This window comes from Aquarana catesbeiana, linkage group LG02, assembly GCF_042186555.1.
Source record: "Aquarana catesbeiana isolate 2022-GZ linkage group LG02, ASM4218655v1, whole genome shotgun sequence".
NCBI classification, from domain to species: Eukaryota; Metazoa; Chordata; class Amphibia; order Anura; family Ranidae; genus Aquarana; species Aquarana catesbeiana.
Genome location: NC_133325.1, coordinates 220,761,275 through 220,781,077, shown reverse-complemented (window position 1 = coordinate 220,781,077; position 19,803 = coordinate 220,761,275). Strand labels below are relative to the sequence as shown.

The 19,803-nt window shown below is 44.4% G+C and overlaps 1 protein-coding gene and 1 pseudogene across 1 annotated transcript in view; both read right to left on the bottom strand.

The window, feature by feature from the left end:
* TDRD3 (tudor domain containing 3) overlaps positions 1-19,803 on the bottom strand; it is a 467,037-nt gene that overhangs the window by 267,193 nt on the left and 180,041 nt on the right. Inside the window, exon 3 of the mRNA XM_073614239.1 lies at positions 12,395-12,460. Coding sequence (XP_073470340.1) covers positions 12,395-12,460 — 66 coding nt within the window. The remainder of the gene's footprint in view (positions 1-12,394; positions 12,461-19,803) is intronic.
* Positions 14,431-14,545, bottom strand: LOC141130873 (U2 spliceosomal RNA; annotated as a pseudogene).

Genomic DNA, 19,803 nt, shown 5'->3' with positions numbered 1-19,803 from the left:
ATATAAAATATTGCATGGACTCAACATGCCTCTGAGCAAATAGCTTGAAGTGTCTTCTTTCCAAAAATAGGATCATTTGGGGGGGGGGGTGCTATCTTGTAATTTCATGGCCTCGGAAACTGTGATAGGTAGGTGAGGAAGGGCCCTTAGAAAGCCTGAAGGCGGTGATTGGTTTTCGGGGGCCTGTTACATGTTTGAGCAATAGATCATTTAGTGACAACTTGGAATTGAAATTGAAAAAAGTGCTCTGGTCATTGAGCAGCCAAATCCTCTGGAGCTGAAGTGGTTAAAGGTCACTTCAATAACCAAATGCACTGCTGATAGGTTTGAAAAGCAGACCCATACAGGTGTTTGTACATACCCACAGAACGTTTCAGTTCCCCTACTTTGCCAAAATGCTGGGCAGTTCTGAATGGGCAAAGATCATACATTCCCAAGTATTATTGGAGCTTCAAAACTCCCACCCCAATGCATTTTATTGGCTCATCAATATAATGCTCTACCCTCAATTGGCAACAGTAGCATAGATGATAGAAGACACATGACAAGAAATCTATACTTCCACCAACTTGCAAAAAAGAAGACTACATATTATTCATGTGCAATATTTCATGTTTACAAATATTTACATCTTTTTATAATTTTAATTTTTTTTAGTCATAACTATAATATATAAAGAAATCACTGCTCTACATTCACTTTAGTGCAGATGTTTCACTAAAACCTTGTAAAACTCTCAGTTCAGCAACAGAGTGCGTATGATTCTTTCACAGAATTATAGAAAGTGAAATAAATGTGCAATCATTAAAATATAGGTTCACCTTAAAAAGATTTTCAACAATCCAGATTTTCTAAATAGTACATACCAGTGCTCCTCCACCTGTTTAAATGGTGCATGTCCTCCCAGTACACATGCAGCGCTTAGGGGGCCTCTCCACAAATAATGCTGCCATTTTGAACCCTTTTTCTGCTATTTTAAGAATGGGCTGGAGCCTGGACATTGAATTGTTTAAAGCGGTTGTAAACCGCTGGGTGCATTTTTTTTTTCAGACCTGAAAGGTAAAGCCATAATATGCTAGTATGCATCGCATTCCAGGGATGAAATGTCATTGCTGGAGGCCGCTTCCATCTTCACCTGTCTTTCTTCCGGGCCTGCGGACTCCAGCTGTGTGACTGGCCAGAGCCGTGATGACGTTACTCCCAGGCATTCGCGGTGGAGCCGCCATTTATGGCACAGGATCATGAAGTAACCACCCGAGTGGCCATTCCTTCAGAGCTCATTCGGTGGCTACTGTTTAGGCTGTGCTTGAGTGCAGCACGCTTTCTCCTTCTCTAGCTGAGAAAGGGGATTTTGGAAAAATCTTGCTGAAGGTGAACTTACACTTTAAATGTATCACCCAAGTGAATAGACACGTTGCCGCCTTCTTTCTGATTCAGCCAATTTGTGTTAACACTTCAAGAAAGCTCTTTAAACAGGCAATAATCAGTGTCAATTTGCAAGACATTTTCCAACAAGCTGGAAAATCTATGGGCAACAAGATGCACTTATGATCTTCTGAAACCCTTGTAACCGTCCCATTGGGGAAAGACCTGTTGCCACTGATTCTTGATTTAGAAGTATTGTCTGCTTGGAATAAGCCACACCTGGTCAATCTAGGAGTGCTATAGCAAGCACATATCATCTAGTCTACTCAGTCTGTATATACAGTAAGGGGAAAAAAGTATTTGATCCCCTGCTGATTTTACACGTTTGCCCACTGACAAAGAAATGTTCAGGGATCAGCAAGGTGTCTGCACACGGACAGAGATGTCCATGAGCGGCCCCAGCAGGGTCCGCGGCTGCAGCTCTCTGTATGTTTCACTGAGATCGTTCCTCCCTCACCCCCGATACGATGGCTCGGCATTAGTTCCTCCTGTCACTGTGTACTGTAGAGATGTAGATCCGGCCAGCGCGGCACCGCCCAATTAAGTGGAGTGGTGGTGGAGTCCTGTGTGTGGAGTGATCTGTTGCAGGGATTGTGCTGTGCAGCGGCCACCCAGCGCGGGAGAACAGGAGAACAGGCAGGGGGGGGGGATCTAAAGGGGGATCTAAAAGGGGAGTCTGGCCTGGCATGCTCTAAAGGGGGATCTATGGGGGACCTGACATGTCCTGCTCTAAAGGGGGATCTAAGGGGGACCATGGCCTGCTCTAAAGGGGGAACTATATGGGGGACCTTGGCCTGGCCTGCTCTAAAGGGGATCTATTTTACACTTATTTGTACTTGTGGAACTAGGCCAGAGAGTAGACAAAGTGTTCTTTGAAGGTTTTAGTTTGAAATGTACCTTTTTGTTCTTCACTAAGGTCTGTACTTTGGAAAATGTCTGCCACAGCCTTGGTCTGTGCCTATCCCTGGAAATGATCAATCTATAATTGTAATGGTAGGTTTATTTTAAACCTGAGACAGAAAAATACAAATATCCAGAAAAACACATTTCAAAAAAGTTATAAATCGATTTGCATTTTAATGTGTGAAATATGCATTTGATCCCCTAACAATTAGCAAGATTTCTGGCTCCCAAGGGTCCTCTATACAGGCAACGAGCGGAGGTTAGAAGCACTTTCCTAAAGGGAGTGCTCCTAATTTCAGCTTGTTACCTGTATAAAAGACACCTGTCCGCAGAAGCAATCAAATCAGATTCCAATCTCTCTACCATGGCCAAGACCAAAGAGCTGTCCAAGGATGTCGGGGACAAGATTGTAGACCTACACAAGGCTGTTATAGGCTACAAGACCATCATCAAGCAGCTTGGTGAGAGGGTGACAACAGTTGGTGCTATTATTCACAAATGGAAGAAACACAAAATAAATGTCAATCTCCTTTGGTCTGGGGCTCCATGCAAGATCTCACCTTGTGGAGTTTCATTGATCATGAGAACGGTGAGGAATCAGCCCAGAACTACATAAAAGAATCTTGTGAATGATCTCAAGGCAGCTAGGACCATAGTCACCAGGAAAACAATTGGTAACACACTACACTGTATAGGACTGAAATCTTGCAGCACTCGCAAGGTTCCCCTGCTCAAGAAAGCACACATACAGGCCTGTCTGAAGTTTACTAATGAAAATCTGAATGACTCAGAGGAGAACTGGGTGAAAGTGGTGTGGTCAGATGAGACCAAAATCGAGCTCTTTGGCATCAACTCCACTCACTGTGTTTGGAGGAGGAATGCTGCCTATGACCCCAAAAACACCATCCCCACTGTCAAACATGGAGGTAGAAACATTATGCTTTGGGGGTGTTCTTCCATTTAGGGGACAGGACAACTTCACTGCATCAAAGGGATGATGGACGGGCCATGAATAGTTAAATCTTGGGTGAGAACCTCCATCCCTCAGCCAGGGCATTGAAAATGGGTCGTAAGTTAGGTATTTCAGCATGACAATGACCCAAAACACATGGCCAAGGAAACAAAGGAGTGGCTCAAGTATAAGCACATTAAGGTCCTGGAGTGGCCTAGCCAGTTTCCAGACCATAATCCCATAGAAAATATGTGGACGGAGCTAAAGGTTTAAGTTGCCAAATGTCAGCCTCAAAACCTTAATGACTTGGAAAGGATCTGCAAAGAGGAGTGGGATAAAATCCCTCTTGAGATATGTGCAGACCTTTTGGCCAACTACAAGAAATGTCTGACCTCTGTGATTGTCAACAAGGGTTTTGCTACGTACTAAGTCATGTTTTGCGAAGGGGTCAACTCACTCAGTAAAATGTATAACTTTTGTGAAATGTATTTTTCTGGATATTTTTGTTATTCTGTCTCTCACTGTTAAAATAAACCTACCATTAAAACCATAGACTGATCATTTCTTTGTCAGTGGGCAAATGCAAAAAATCAGCAGGGGATCAAATACTTTTTTCCCTCACTGTAACTTGAAAACTGTATGTATCTTTTAGCCATTTATGAAACAGCTACAAAATAATTTCCATGCAAATCAGGACAGTTAACTTTAAGATATAACATAGTTAAATGTATGCAGTGTGTTAAACTGATTAATGAGAGCTGTAGGAGGAAAATAAAAGTTTACATGAAGGCCTACGAAGAAAAAAAAAATAAATGTGACACTCAGGTAACAAAGCAGAGATCTGCTTGAAAGGAAGAATTCCCAAGCAGCCAGCCCCTTTGAACACACTAAGGCAAAAGGTATGGATTCTAAGAGGAAAACATCTTCATAATATCAAGAGCAAAAAACAACCGATGACTTGTGATCTGTGAGGTGGAACACAACACTGTTAGCACTTGGAGGTAAATAGAAGACAGTGTCACTAGATTGTGATTATTTATTCTTGCACAGCAATAGGTGGGAATTTTTCACAGAAAAGCAGGAATGGCTGGACTATAAAGTGCAAACCGCATAATGCGTTATCTTACCTAAAAAAATGTGAAATCAAACAAAAAGTTAAAAAAGAAAATATTCCCCACATAGCTGTAAAAGATTATAAAATGGACAGTTTGAGACCTATAGGTGTCTAACAACTAAAAATATGATTTCTCTTTGTAGATATCCCTCAAACAGATAACTAATTTTCTTGTACAGCCTCTAAACACTGTTTATTATACACATGAATTTCCTAAAGGGGAAATACAGTCTTATTTTTTTTTACTTTTGTTTGTTTTGCTATATTGTCTAAGAACATCTACAGTCTAAACATTTTTTGAATTTGAATAAGGTGTGGAGGGGTCAGATCCCCAGATCAATGTCACTAGGACCAAAAACTCCAAAATTTTACAGCTGTCACCAGTATAGTAGGAGAGAAGGCATGTTCTAATGGGGAGAACAGTTCCACTGATCTAGTAAGAGCATTTCTTCTAATTTTGGAATAATAGGATTTGTATAACAGCTTACCTGTAAAATCCTTTTTTTCTTTGAAGTACATCACGGGACACATAGCCATAGTAATTACTATGTGGGTTATAGGCCACCTTCAGGTGATGGACACTGGCACACCCTAAGACAGGAAGTTGCCTCCCTATATAACCCCTCCCACTACTGGGGGTACCTCAGTTTTGTAGCAAAGCAATACACGTGCATACTAGAAAGAAGGGAGGGATCTCTGTGTCCCGTAATGTACTTCAAAGAAAAGGATTTTACAGGTAAGCTGTTATAAAAGTCCTATTTTCTTAATCGTACATCACGGGACACAGAGCCATAGTAATTACCAGAGCCATAGTAATTACTATGTGGGATGTCCCAGAGCAATGCCAACTGAAGAGGGAGACACAACAAAATTAGGGCACCACGAGATTAGAGGATTTATACTGCAGCTCGCAGCACACTGCGCTCAAAGGCAATATCCTCATGATTTTTTACATCTACCTGGTAGAATCTGGTAAATGTATGGACTGAAGACCAAGTTGTGGCCTTGCAGATTTGAGCCATGGAGGCTTGGTGATGCACTGGCCACGAAGCACTAACAGCCCTAGTGGAGTGCGCTTTGATTTGAAAAGGTGAATTCTTCCTCTTTAAACCATAAGCTTGAACAATTACTTGTCAAATCCATTTAGAAATAGTAGATTTCCATGCTGCCTGTCCTCTTTTAGGACCTTCAGGCAATACAGACAAAACATCCGTTTTTTGGATCTGAGCAGTCGCCTTCAAGTAGACTTTGACTGCTCTCACCACATCAAGAGAATGTAGGGACTTTTCTCCCGTAGAACCGGGTTCTGGAAAAAATGAAGGTAGAATAATATTCTGGTTTAAATGAAAATTTGACACTACCATCGATAGAAAGCTAGGATGAGGACGCAATACTACCTTATCCTTATGAAAACTCTGATACCCTTCTTGCAGAAGATATGGCTATCAGAAAAACTAGCTTCCTTGTCAAAAGAACCAAGGGAATATGTCGTATCGGCTCAAAAGGCTGTTTCTGTAATGCTGACAGAACCAAGTTCAAGTCCCAAGGATTCAGGGGTGACCTAATCGTAGGATTAAGCCGCGTTATCCCCTGAATAAAGCTACAAACCAAAGAATGTGAGGCAAGTGGTCGCTGAAAAAGCACCGATAAGACCGAGACCTGACCTTTGATAGTACTCAAGGCCAGCTTCATCTCTATTCCCATTTGCAGAAAGTCAAGGATTCTACCTATGACATACTTCCTGGTGTGCCAACCCCTGGATTCACACCAGGAGACATATGCCTTCCAGACTCTAGAATATATGATTCTGGAGGCCAGCTTCCTTGCATTAACCAAGGTAGATACCACTGAACCTGACAGCCCTCGCTTCTTCAGAATGTGGGTCTCAAGAGCCAAAACGTTAAATTTAGCGTTTGTAATGTAGGATGGAATACCGGACCTTGCGAAAGAAGGTCTGGACGTGGTGGTAGGGTCCATGGGTCCCCTACCGCCATCTTTATGATCTCTGCAAACCAAGATCTTCTGGGCCACAAGAATCACTGACTTCCCATCCTGCTTGATCCTGCGAAGAAGTCGCAGAAGCAGCAGAACAGGAGAGAATTCCACGGGAATACCAAGGCATCTGTTCCGCAAGCTAGCGGATCTCTTGTTCTTGACACAAAGTTGTTGATCTTCTTGTTGAACCTGGCCGCAAATAGATCTACGTCCAGAATCCCCCATCTTTGACATATTGTCAGGAAGATATCGGGGGGAAGAGACCATTCTCCCGGGAACAACTGCTGGCGGTTCAAGTAGTCTGCCTGCCAATTCTCTATTCCTGGAAAGAAGACTGCCAATAGGCAAGGTACATTGTTTTCTGCCCAAGTTAGGATAAGATTCACCTCTCTCTGGGGAATTTTCGTGCCCCCTTGGTGATTGATATAGGCCACTGCTGTGGCATTGTCGGATTGGATCCTGACAGGACAATTCCGTAACCTGAACGTCCAGGCCCTCAGGGCCAAGCACGCTGCCCGAATCTCTAGAATATTGATGGGCAAGGTCATTTCTGATCTGGACCACTTCCCTTGGACAGTCGCCTCTTCAAGGACTGATCCCCAACCCGAAAGGCTGGCAACTGTTGTTACCACCTTCCAGGTAATTGGTAGGAAGGATTTCCCCTTCTGCAGATTCTTGGTTATCAACCACCAACTGAGGCTCTGGCGCACCTTTGGAGACAAACACATTGGGAAATCTAAAGCTTGGACCTTCTTGTTCCAAGCCGATAGGATACGGTTTAGTAGCAGTATCGAATGAAACTGAGCATAAGGAACGGCTTTGAATGAAGCCACCATCTTTCTCAACAACCTCATGCAAAGTCGAATAGAAGGATTCTTCTTTGCCTTGACTACCTGAATCAGCTCCCTTATGGCACTGATCTACGCCTGGGGTAAGAATACCCTCTTCTGGACTGTATCTATGATCAGACCCAAGTATTCCAATCTCCTTGATGGTTTTAAGGAAGATTTCTCTAGGTTGAGAATCCAACCTAGGTATTCCAGGTAGTTGACTGTGGTGACCATACTTTGGTCTAAGCGGGCTACCGACTGGTCTCTGAAAGAGCAGATCGTCTAGGTACGCTAGAATCGTTATACGCTGGGCCCTTAATCTGGCTAGAGGAGGGGCCAGGACCTTTGTAAACACTCGAGGTGCAGTTGCTAGACCGAAAGGCAGAGCTACAAACTGGAAATGAAGATTTTCTACCTCGAAGCGTAGATATTTCTGGTGAGCAGGGAAAATCGGCACATGGAGGTATGCATCCTTGATGTCGATTGACGCCAGAAGTTCTCCTCCTTGTAGGATGGAGACTACTGATTGGATTGACTCCATGCGAAAAGAGCAGATATTCAAAAAACGGTTTAGATCTTTGAGATCTAGAATGGGTCCGATATCTCCATTTGGTTTTGGTACAGTGAAAAGGTTTGAATAAAACCCCAATCCCTGCTCTTCTATGGGGACCATCGATATCACTCTTTGAGACAAAAGATGGTCCAATGCTTGAAAGACAGACTTCTTTTTCTCTGGATCCCTAGGACGTTTGATCTGAGAAAACGAGGAGACGGGGACTCTCGGAACTCTAGTTTGTACCCTAGAGTAATTGAGGAAGCCACCCACTTGTCTTGACACTCTTTCTGCCAGATTCTTGAGAACTGCAGAAGTCTTCCCCCACTCGAGCGAGCGGGGGCGACCCTTCATAAGGAGGCTTTAGTATTTTGTTTTGTAGGTTTTCTTCCCCAGGACTTTTGTCCCTGGGGTTGCCCATGAGGTTTACCCCTTGAATTTGACAGTGGAGGCCATCGAGATTGCCCGGAGGCTGATGCTCCTGGCATTGGGGAAGAGGCTCGTTTAAATAAAATACGCTTACTCCTTTTCCTAACTGGCAAAAGGGTACTTTTCCCATTAGAAATTCTTTGGATGTACTTATCCAGATCATCCCCAAACAGCCGCTCACCGTGAAAAGGAAAACTAGCCGGGAGCTTTTTGCAGGGCACTTCGGCTGACCAATTTTTCAACCATAGTATTCTACGCATATGCACCAGCCAAAGCGTAAGGCGTGTGGCCTGGAGAGTGGAATCTCTCATAGCGTCTATTGCAAAACATAATGCCCCTGGTAGCTCGGCCAAATCTTGGGCCTGCTGATCAGGAATAATCTTGAGCACCTGTTTAAACTGGTCTCTCAAGGATTGACACATCCCAATTGCTGCCAGCGCAGGCTGTGTCACTGAATGTGCCAGAGAAAAAGTGTGTTTTAATAGGAATTCCAACTTCTTATCCGTTGGATCCTTAAGCATTTGAGCATTGTCTACCGGACAAGTTTAACTTCTATTCGCAGAGGATATAGCAGCGTCAACTGCTGGTATCTCCCATTTTTTGTTAAACTTTTCCTCCATAGGATAAAGTGTTGCAAACTTTTTAGGAGGATAAAAATGCTTATCTGGGTGATCCCACTCAGAATACACAAGCTTTTCCAGCAAAAGAATGGATAGGAAAGGAATGCGCAGCTTGGGGAGGCTTTAGCAAACCCAAACAAGACGTAGGCTGGTCAACCGACTCAGTTAAGGGTAACATAAATGTGGAGGGGACCATCTCAGTAAGAGATTGTACCATCAATCTTTCAGATTGTGAACCTGATCCTTCCGCATTTGACCCCTCAGAAGAGGAGTCCTCAGCCTCTTCCTGGTCCCCTGAGAAATACTCATCAACTCCCGCCCCCGGTTCCACAGTTTGAGGGTCCTGGGTAACCGAAGGGGACCTATCGCGCTTAGTCCCACTCTGGGATGCGATTAAAGCCACTAACCTCTGCTCCAATCTTAATATGGTTAAGGAAAAAATTGCTTTAGTAACAGACAGGGGCTGCAGTGTTGGAAACAGTTGCAACACCTGATGTCCTTGATAGCTCGCTCTGACCAGCCACTTCAGATTTCTCAGGGGAGGATGCCATTTTAGAGATGATTTTAGGAGTCCCTCTTGAGCCCTTTTTTGGGTGTTTTTACCCCCCTTCTGACCATAGCCCGATGCACAAATGCAGAGGTGCTACCAGAAGAAATCGCATTCACTGCTTGAGCAATAGTCCAGCAACTGCCGCTGCTATTAACACTCAGCCTGATGCTTTTAGTAAATGTGCCAAGGGAATGCCTGGGTCACCAACTTCTTACATGCCCCTTTTTGCTCGTGTCCCTCCAACAGCTGCAAATAATGGAGCTCCGAAAACTTTACTCCTGCACTGGGCGTTGTCGCATGCTAATGCCGCGCTAAGCCCCGCCCCCTCTCCTTTCAAAAAGAGTGCCTTCCCGCACGGCTGCAGGCCTCTGATCTGACGGGATCGGCTTGTGTTTGGGGGGGGTGGCGAGGAGGAGATCCGGAGGGGCGGTAAAAAACGGAGCAACATCGTCGACCGTTCTGGCCTCCCCCTATCCAGGGAGAGGGGGAGCGCCTTTTTTCAGGTGGGGTTGTTTTTTGTAAGAAAATCCCCCCCAACCTTACCGGAGTTCAGGGGCTGCCTGCCGGAGGAATCTGCAGCTTCTACTGAGACAGTGTGACACAGCGTAGGAAAGCATGACAAGGTACGTGCTCTATACAGTCCCCAATGGTGATTTTTAGGCATGACAACATTTACTTTTTTAAAGGAGACAATTCATAAGAAACTTAAAAATTCCTTAGAAATCTCCACTTAAATTTCCTGCTGCAGGGTTTTCTGTGGTAAAACCAACAGACCCAATCTTCACCCCTCACGGTGGGTTCCGTTAAAAAACCTTCAGGAACTGGGGACCATTTTAATCAGGTGATCCACACTCCTGGACCTGTAAAACATGCCCACAGAAAAACTTAAGGCTAAAAAAACCAAAAGCACTGGATCCCGGGGTCTAGCTCTCTAGAAAGAGAAGCATTATAGGCTAAACCTCATTTCTTCCGGCACGAGGCCCAGGTACCAATCAATTCGGGCTAAAAAGACAGTTTGAATGGATCTGGTTGCATAGCTAGCCCCAGCATGGATTGCTCTAGTGGAGCTCAGCACAGCACATCTTTACTCGTGACCACCTTAGACACTGGCGAAAAAACTGAGGTACTCCCAGTAGTCGGAGGAGTTATATAGGGAGACAACTTCCTGTCTTAGGGTGTGCCAGTGTCCATCACCTGAAGGTGGCCTATAACCCACATAGTAATTACTATGGCTCTGTGTCCCGTGATGTACGATTAAGAAAGATTTTTTTCTCACTTTATGTTGTGCGGGACTGGAAAATGGAGAAATATCCCAAATGAAACCTAAATATAAAAAAAAAAAAAAATCATCATCCTCGCCCTCTACCATTACTTTCCATAATCCTTTATATTGGCACATTTAGGCCTCATTTAGAGGTCTTGCCTCTTTGTCAAAAGATGATTTGACAAAGAGGCAAGGCCTCGAAACGTCATCTTGGAGACCCTGTATGCTTACTGGCACTATGGACTCCGGTAATATGGCCACCTGAGGACTTCCTGTTAGCTGTAATGCACTTCCAGTCCAACAGAGCAGCTCTAGCATCCCTGCTGGCTTGAATGCTGCAGCTTCCTCCACTGTTTGCATGGATCTTGCCACATTATACCCGCTGGATGGGTAGTCTGTGAGCGTACCTCAGACAAGAATCCCACTGTGGTTCAGATATGCTTTTCATCCAGTGCACACTGCTGAAACCAGTGTAAGCATAACTTATGATTGCTGCTTTTAAGTGCATACCATTTACTCACTGTGGACTTTCACCCCTTGACTCCATAAAGTGTCCAATGGATTTTATATAAGATTGGCATCTGGGCGCATTAACGCAACACCACCACAAGAGAATGTATTGCTTGGGCATGTAGTTCAGCACTGTGTAGCATTGGAATTGGTCAACAACTGGCATTCCCAGATAAGTATATTCTACTTCTCCAGCTCCTTTTCAACCCATTGTGGCATTGCATAGTTCACCTAAGTGCAGTCAATTGCTTCTAAAGTATGATGTCTTACAAAATTGCCATCATTGTCATCCAAAACCAGTACTGAAAAATGCAGCATGTGGAGAGAACACATATGAAAAAGTAAGATTGTCTCTGTTATGAACTTTAACATGACTTTTTGCCATTAGAAAGACTTAGCACAAAAAAGGGGGGGGGGGGGTTAAAGCTTTAGTTTTACTTTACACTAGAAGTTGATTTAAGTGTCTAATCTAAAAGAGAGAATTTAACTAAGCAGGAAAGTACAAAGATATGCTACATGGGAAGACTGCAGTGATTAAATTCTCAGTTTTAATATATCTGTGTGACTTTTAAAAGCTCCAACTCGTGGTGGCTATTAAACAAAATCATATAAAATGGAAAAGTGAGAAAGATGCTCAGCTACCTTAAAAGAGAACTGCGTTACAAAATGGCATCTGTTTCATTATTAAACTTGGTTTAAACACGGCTGTACATATACCAAGTGCGGCCTGCTTCAGTAGTCCCTCCTGCCCCTCTGCTAATTAAAGAAGATGCTACACTTGTCACGAATCCAGTCAAACACTGCAGCACCGGCTAATAAACAAACAGAAACAGCTGGTAACTTGCAGCACACGCTGAAACCTCTCGCCGCCAGTCAGGTCTGATTTACTTCACAAACTAAAACCTCTCCGAAGCATTAATAAAACACTGGTGTGCATCTTCCATCAGCTACGCACAAACACAAGAGATGGAGGCAGAACATAATCAGTTCAAGTGAAAGCTGCTACACAAACGACACAGAAGAGGTCAAAAGCAGTGGCATGCAATTTTAACACAATCTGTTTTATAAACTCCCTGGAGGAATGACCTCATACAAAGTATTTCGATTTTATAGGGAGGAAAATAAAAAAATATTAAAAAAAAAAAAAAAAAGATGAAAAACGAAGATGCTGTTCCCCAGAAGTAAAGCACAGTCATGACAAGGGGAAAATGAAAACAAGTAACTGACAAAAAGCTCCGGCCCTCGTTACCTTCTCTACTTTTCCTCCATTGATGTCGCCAGGGAGAAATTTCTTTCCAATAGTTCTAAGATCTGTCTGAAAAATACAATTGAAAAAAATATATATAGTAGCATTTTGCTTTGAGGGTGCATCACATAGAAAGAGAATTCAATATGAAAATAAATAAATAAATCTGCAATAAACATATGTAAATAGGCACATTTACTCCATCATATGCATAAAATGCAGTAACCAAGATATGTTCTAATAGATCTCTTAGGACCACAAGAGCTCCAAGGCTTAGATATTTACATGGGATGTATTTTTAATTTTTTTTAAATAATAACATTTTTTTATTATTTTTTTTTAATTATATTATGCATCACATGTTTCTCAAACATTTCAAATATAAAAATAGGAATATTGCATGGCTCATTCCTTTATAGCAAGCCGATCACAAGTTAATAAATCACTGATAGAGATAGTGTGCATATCTGGGTATTAAAAATTGATTTTTGTAATATTTTTTATCATAAAAGTAAGAGGGCAACATAAAACGAGTGCAATATTTGACACTGTTTTTGATAAACACATCAATATCTGATTCGATGGATATAGTAGCCATTCTTAAAGTGGTTTTAAACCCATTACAACCACTTTAACATACAGGTAAGCCTAGATTAAGGTTTACCTGTAGGTGCAAGAAATATCTCCCAAACCTAAAAGGTTTAGGAGATATTCGCAGAAATAGCGGCACTGATGTCTATGGTGCATGCGTTGCAGACATCGGGCGCAGGCGCACTGAGCGTGCCGTTTCTAACGGTGATCATGCCGTTAGTGGCAGGCACCAGCGCGCATGCGCGGGAGTGATGTCATCGCAGCTCCGGCCAGTCACAGCGCCGGAGCCGCAATACCCGGTAGTCACTCCGGGATAGATGGCGGCGTCGGAGGAGGCGAACAAGGGCCGATGCGGGGGCTTCGATCTCAGGTAAGTAATTCATAATGAGCTAGTATGCTATGCATACTAGCTCATTATGCCTTTGTCTTGCAGGGTGTATTTTTTTCAGAGGCTTTACTTCCTCTTTAATAATATCTCAAGGAGCTCATCAGATATTTTGGTTCCAAGTTTGCTCTTCGTGTGCTTCATCCTGGAAAATAGTTGCTCGCAAATATAAGTGCAGCCAAAAACTGATGACATGAATAAGGCATGATTGTGAAGAGCAGGATATTTTTCTTTGGGATAATAAAACCATAAGTCCAGTAAAGAGACACGGTTTAATGTTTCTTTCACTGCATATGTCCGTGTAAATGTATTTTTACGAAAAATTCCAAAAAGAAGGTATGTTTGCGATTTTGTGCTGGGGCCACATTCATAGCCATCTTGGGCCGCAGGTTGAGCACCCCTGCTTTATACAGTAGTATTTATTCCTTAAAATCCTATGACCCCCTATGACCCACCTATATCTAGTAGCCATAATACAGTATTTTCCAAATTACTACTACTCTGTATGAATAAAAACCTTCAACCTGGAGAGAAAATAGCCCTTAAATTATTATTTTTGACCCTATTTACACAGAACAAATGCACAGTGTCACAGGATGAATATGAATTTTTTCTTTTTTTTATAAATACACTCAATAAAGTTGACAAGGCATATACATTTTTATAATGTAAGTTAGAGCTGCACGATTCTGGCTAAAATCAGATTCATGATTTTTTTTTGCTTAGAATAAAGATCATGATTCTCTAGGCACAATATCATCTTTCACATTATACAAAAAAAAAAAAATTGGCTAACTTTACGGTTTAGTTTTTTAAAATAGATTAAAGTGTATTTTTTCCAAAAAATTGCGTTTGAAAGACAGCTGCACAAATACAGTGTGACATAAAACATGGCAATCGCAATTTTATTCTCTAGGGTCTCTGTTAAATATAGATATATAGATATCTATATATATAGATATATATATATATCTATATATATAGATATCTATATATCTATATAGATATATATATATATATATATATATATATCTATATAGATATATATATATTATATAATGTTTGGGGGTTCAAAGTAATTTTCTAGCAAAAAATATGGATTTTAACTTGTAAACAAATGTCAGAAAAAGATTTAGTCTTTACTACACTTGATCTTAGCCAAAAGGCAGAGAAGCGATAAAGATTTAGTCTTTAAGTGGTTAAACTGCCCTCATCCACAGACAGAAGTTCATTCCTTTGATCTAAAATAACGAACTGCTACAATGTTTCTCTTCATCTCACCTGAGATGTTGTGATAAACTTGGCAGTAGGGATGAGCTTCGTGTTCGAGTTGAAACCATGTTCGACTCGAACATCGGCTGTTCAAACGTTCGTCGAATTGAGAACGATATGGGCCGTTCGCGCCAAATTCGTGTGGCGCGTCACGGCCCATAATTCACTGCGGCATCGCAATGCATTGCTTGCTGATGATTGGCCAAGCATGCACTATGACCCGCATGCTTGGCCAATCACAGCGCCGCCTTAACAGAGAGCCGTAATTGGCCAAAGCCAAGGAGGCTTTGTCCAATTATGGCTCAGGGGATTTAGTACACGCCCCACACTATATAAGGCCGCCTAAACGGCGGCCCTGTGCAGTGTGTTCCGGTGTGCTGAGAAATAGAGAGAGAGAGAGAGAGAGACAGTGTCATTTCATTTGAGTTAGCTAGATTAGGCAGGACAGTCAGTCAGTTAGCTGCACTTAAAGTGTATTGTCTATATATATGCATCCCAGGTGTTGCATATATATATATATATATATATATATATATATATACACACTGTATTCAGTTTAGCTAGATCCGTTCCTGTTATCTTCTAGACTATTTACATTTAGTGCAGTGCGTCCTGCTCACAGTGTTCAGCTAGATCCGTTCCTGTTATCTTCTTACTGACAGGCAGGCTTGTCTTGTTACAGTATTTTGAAGAAAATTACTGGTGTTCTTTTGATCCTATTAGTACCACAGTCAGGCAGCTAGACTATTTACATTTAGTGCAGTGCGTCCTGCTCACAGTGTTCAGCTAGATCCGTGTCTGTTCTCTTCTTACTGACAGGCAGGCTTGTCTTGTTACAGTATTTTGAAGAAAATTACTGGTGTTCTTTTGATCCTATTAGTACCACAGTCAGGCAGCTAGACTATTTACATTTAGTGCAGAGCGTCCTGCTCACAGTGTTCTGCTAAACCTACAAGTTAGTGGGGTGCGTCCTGCTCAGTGTTCAGCTAGATCCGTTTCTGTTATCTTCTTACTGACAGGCAGGCTTGTCTTGTTACAGTAAATACAGCTACCTGAAGAAAATTGCTTGTGTTCTTTTGATCCTATTAGTACCACAGTCAGGCAGCTAGACTATTTACAGTTAGTGCAGTGCGTCCTGCTCACAGTGTTCTGCTAAACTTATAAGTTAGTAGGGTGCGTCCTGCTCACAGTGTTCAGCTAAACCTACAAGTTAGTGGGGTGCGTCCACCTCACAGTGTTCAGCTAAACCTACAAGCTAGTGGGGTGCGTCCTGCTCACAGTGTTCAGCTAGATCCGTTTCTGTTATCTTCTTACTGACAGGCAGGCTTGTCTTGTTACAGTAAATACAGCTACCTGAAGAAAATTGCTTGTGTTCTTTTGATCCTATTAGTACCAAAGTCAGGCAGCTAGACTATTTACAGTTAGTGCAGTGCGTCCTGCTCACAGTGTTCTGCTAAACCTACAAGTTAGTGGGGTGCGTCCTGCTCACAGTGTTCAGCTAAACCTACAAGTTAGTGGGGTGCGTCCACCTCACAGTGTTCAGCTAAACCTACAAGCTAGTGGGGTGCATCCTGCTCACAGTGTTCAGCTAGATCCGTTTCTGTTATCTTCTTACTGACAGGCAGGCTTGTCTTGTTACAGTAAATACAGCTACCTGAAGAAAATTGCTGGTGTTCTTTTGATCCTATTAGTGCCACAGTCAGGCAGCTAGACTATTTACAGTTAGTGCAGTGCGTCCTGCTCACAGTGTTCTGCTAAACCTACAAGTTAGTGGGGGTGCGTCCTGCTCACAGTGTTCAGCTAAACCTACAAGTTAGTGGGGTGCGTCCACCTCATAGTGTTCAGCTAAACCTACAAGCTAGTGGGGTGCGTCCTGCTCACAGTGTTCAGCTAGATCCGTTTCTGTTATCTTCTTACTGACAGGCAGGCTTGTCTTGTTACAGTAAATACAGCTACCTGAAGAAAATTGCTGGTGTTCTTTTGATCCTATTAGTACCACAGTCAGGCAGCTAGACTATTTACAGTTAGTGCAGTGCGTCCTGCTCACAGTGTTCAGCTAAACCTACAAGTTAGTGGGGTGCGTCCACCTCACAGTGTTCAGCTAAAGCTACCTGTAGAAGGTTGGTGGTGTTCTCATACTACAGGCAGGCAGTTGATTTTGCTAGCTGCAGTATCAGTACATATATATATATATATATATATATATATATATATATATATATATCCCAGCTTAGTGCAGCTACAGGCCACTAGTATGTCTGGAAGGCAAAGAAGGAGAGGCAGACAGTCACAAGCCAATAAGAGAGGGCAAGCAGGCTCTGTGTCTAGTGCTGGTCGTGGAGACGGTGCATCCTCATCAGCACGTGGCCATGGGACACGCTTGGCCTTTTTTTCGGCAGCTGGCCATGTTGAGCCGCAACATGCGGAAGACTTGGTCGAGTGGATGACCAAGCCGTCCTCATCCTCCTCATCCTCTCTCACCCATGCCCAGGGTACTTTGGCAAAGCAGCGGCCTCTTCTCTCGGCTCAATGTCATCAGTGACTCCTTCCCTAGCCCCTCCATGTCCTCCTGAGGAGTCCCTCGAACTGTTTGACCACAGTGTTGGGTACATGCTCCAGGAGGATGCCCAGCGTTTGGAAGGCTCTGATGATGATACTGAGCTCGATGAAGGCAGTAACATGAGCACGGACAGAGGGGGTGCCCAAGAAGGACAGCAATCTGGCAGTCATGCTCCCCCTGCTGCAGCATACTTCCAGGTTTGCTCCAGTGATGAGGAGGGAGGGATGATGAGGTCACTGACTCAACATGGGTGCCTGATAGGAGAGAGGAGGAGGAGGAGGAGGAGGAGAAGGCGGCACATCACCAACGAGGCAGGATGCCCTCCAGGGGCCAGCCTAAGGGCAGCACATTGACTGCATCACACCCCAAAGCTCCACATGTGCAGGGCGCTGCAGTCTCTGCGCGTTATTCAAAAAGTTCTTTGGTGTGGGCCTTTTTTGAGACGAGTGCATCAGATCGCACCGCTGCTATTTGCAACATATGTCTCAAGCGTATCTCGCGTGGCCAAAACATCTCCCGCTTGGGTACCACATGCTTGACCAGACATATGTTGACCTGCCATGCAGTTCGTTGGCAAGCGTATCTAAAAGACCCACACCAAAGAACTAAGAGGACCTCTCCTTGCTCCTCATCAGCTGAGATTTCCAACCCCACTAGACCTTCAGTCCTCTCTGAGACCTGCACTGAGAGGAATGAAGGTGTAGAATTAGGTGTGTCACAGCCAAGTACTTGTGGGCAATCTGATTTTGGTACACCGACGTCAGATTGTACCAGGCAAATTTCCCTGCCCCAGCTGCTGCACCGCCGAAAGAAGTTTGCTCCCAGCCATCCACATGCCCAGCGGTTGAATGCTAGCTTGGCAAAATTGCTAGCACTTCAACTGCTGCCTTTTCAGTTGGTAGACTCTGCCCCCTTCCGTGAGTTTGTGGAATGTGCGGTTCCTCAGTGGCAGGTACCCAAACGCCACTTTTTCTCACGGAAGGCGATTCCGGCTCTCTACCAGCATGTGGAAGGCAATGTCCATGCCTCGCTGGACAGGGCGGTCAGCGGTAAGGTGCATATTACCGCTGACTCATGGTCCAGCAGGCATGGATAGGGACGTTACCTAAGTTTCACGGCGCATTGGGTGACTATGCTGGCAGCTGGGAAGGATGCAGGACAAGGTGCAGTAGTGTTGGAGGTTGTTCCGCCACCACGCCTCCAAAATGCTAATGATTGTGACACACCTCTCTCCTCCACCCCCTCCTCTTCTTCTTCCTCCATGGCCTCTTCCTCAGAATCAGCGGTGCTCCGTAGTCGTTCAAGGGGCTACGCAAGTACGCAGGCCAAAAGATGCCATGCGGTGCTTGAGCTGGTGTGCTTGGGGGACAGGAGCCACACTGGGGCAGAGGTTCTGTCAGGTTAAGAGGTGGTTGACGGTACGCCAACTTAAGGCAGGAATGGTGGTTTGCGACAATGGCACCAACCTCCTCTCTGCCCTCCGACAGGGACAAATGACCCATGTGCCCTGTTTGGCTCACGTCCTTAACTTGGTGGTGCAGCGGTTCTTGGGCAGGTACCCGGGCTTACAGGATGTCCTGAGGCAGGCCAGGAAAGTCTGTGTGCATTTAAGCCGGTCATATAATGCCAGTGCTCGGCTGATGGACCTCCAAAAGGAGTTTAACCTGCCCAAGAACCGCCTAATCTGTGACATGCCCACCAGGTGGAACTCAACGTTGGCCATGCTGCAGCGGCTGCACACGCAGCAGAGAGCCATCAATGAGTACCTGTGCGACTATGGCACCAGGACAGGGTCAGGGGAGCTTGGTTTTTTTTCCCCATGCCAGTGGGCCATGATCAGGGATGCATGCACTGTCCTGTCACCATTTCAGGAGGCCACGAGGATGGTGAGCAGTGACAGTGCATGCATCAGTGACACTGTCCCCCTTGTCCACCTGTTGGAGCACACGCTGCGTGGAATAATGGACAGGGCACTTGAGGCAGAACAGAGGCAGGAAGAGGAGGACTTCCTTAGCTCTCAAGGCCCCCTTTATCCAGACAGTGTTCCTGCGTGCCCGCCGATCACACAGGAAGAGGAGGAGGAGGAGGAGGAGGAGGAGGAGGAGGAAGATTGTGTCAGTATGGAGGTGGAGCCTGGCACTCAGTATCAGCAGCAGTCTTTAAGGGATCAGTCCCAAGAAACACATGGACTTGTACGTGGCTGGGAGGTGGCTGCGGACCATGTCGTCCTTAGTGACCCAGAGGACTCCGGACCGAATGCCTCAGCAAACCTACGCTGCATGGCCTCCCTGATCCTGCAAAGCCTGCGTAAGGATCCTCGTATTCGTGGTATCAAGGAGAAGGACCAATACTGGCTGGCAACCCTCCTTGATCCACGTTACAAGGGTAAGGTTGCGGACCTTATCTTGCCATCGCAGAGGGAGCAGAGGATGAAACATCTTCGGGAGGCCTTGCAGAAAGGTCTGTGCAACGCGTTCCCAGAGACTGGGAGGTTACAAACTCCTGTTTCTGGACAACGTGTTGCTGAGGCTTCGGTCAGTCAAAGAAGGAGCGGTGGAGAAGGTGGCCGTCTGACCGATGCGTTCAGACAATTTTTTGGTCCGC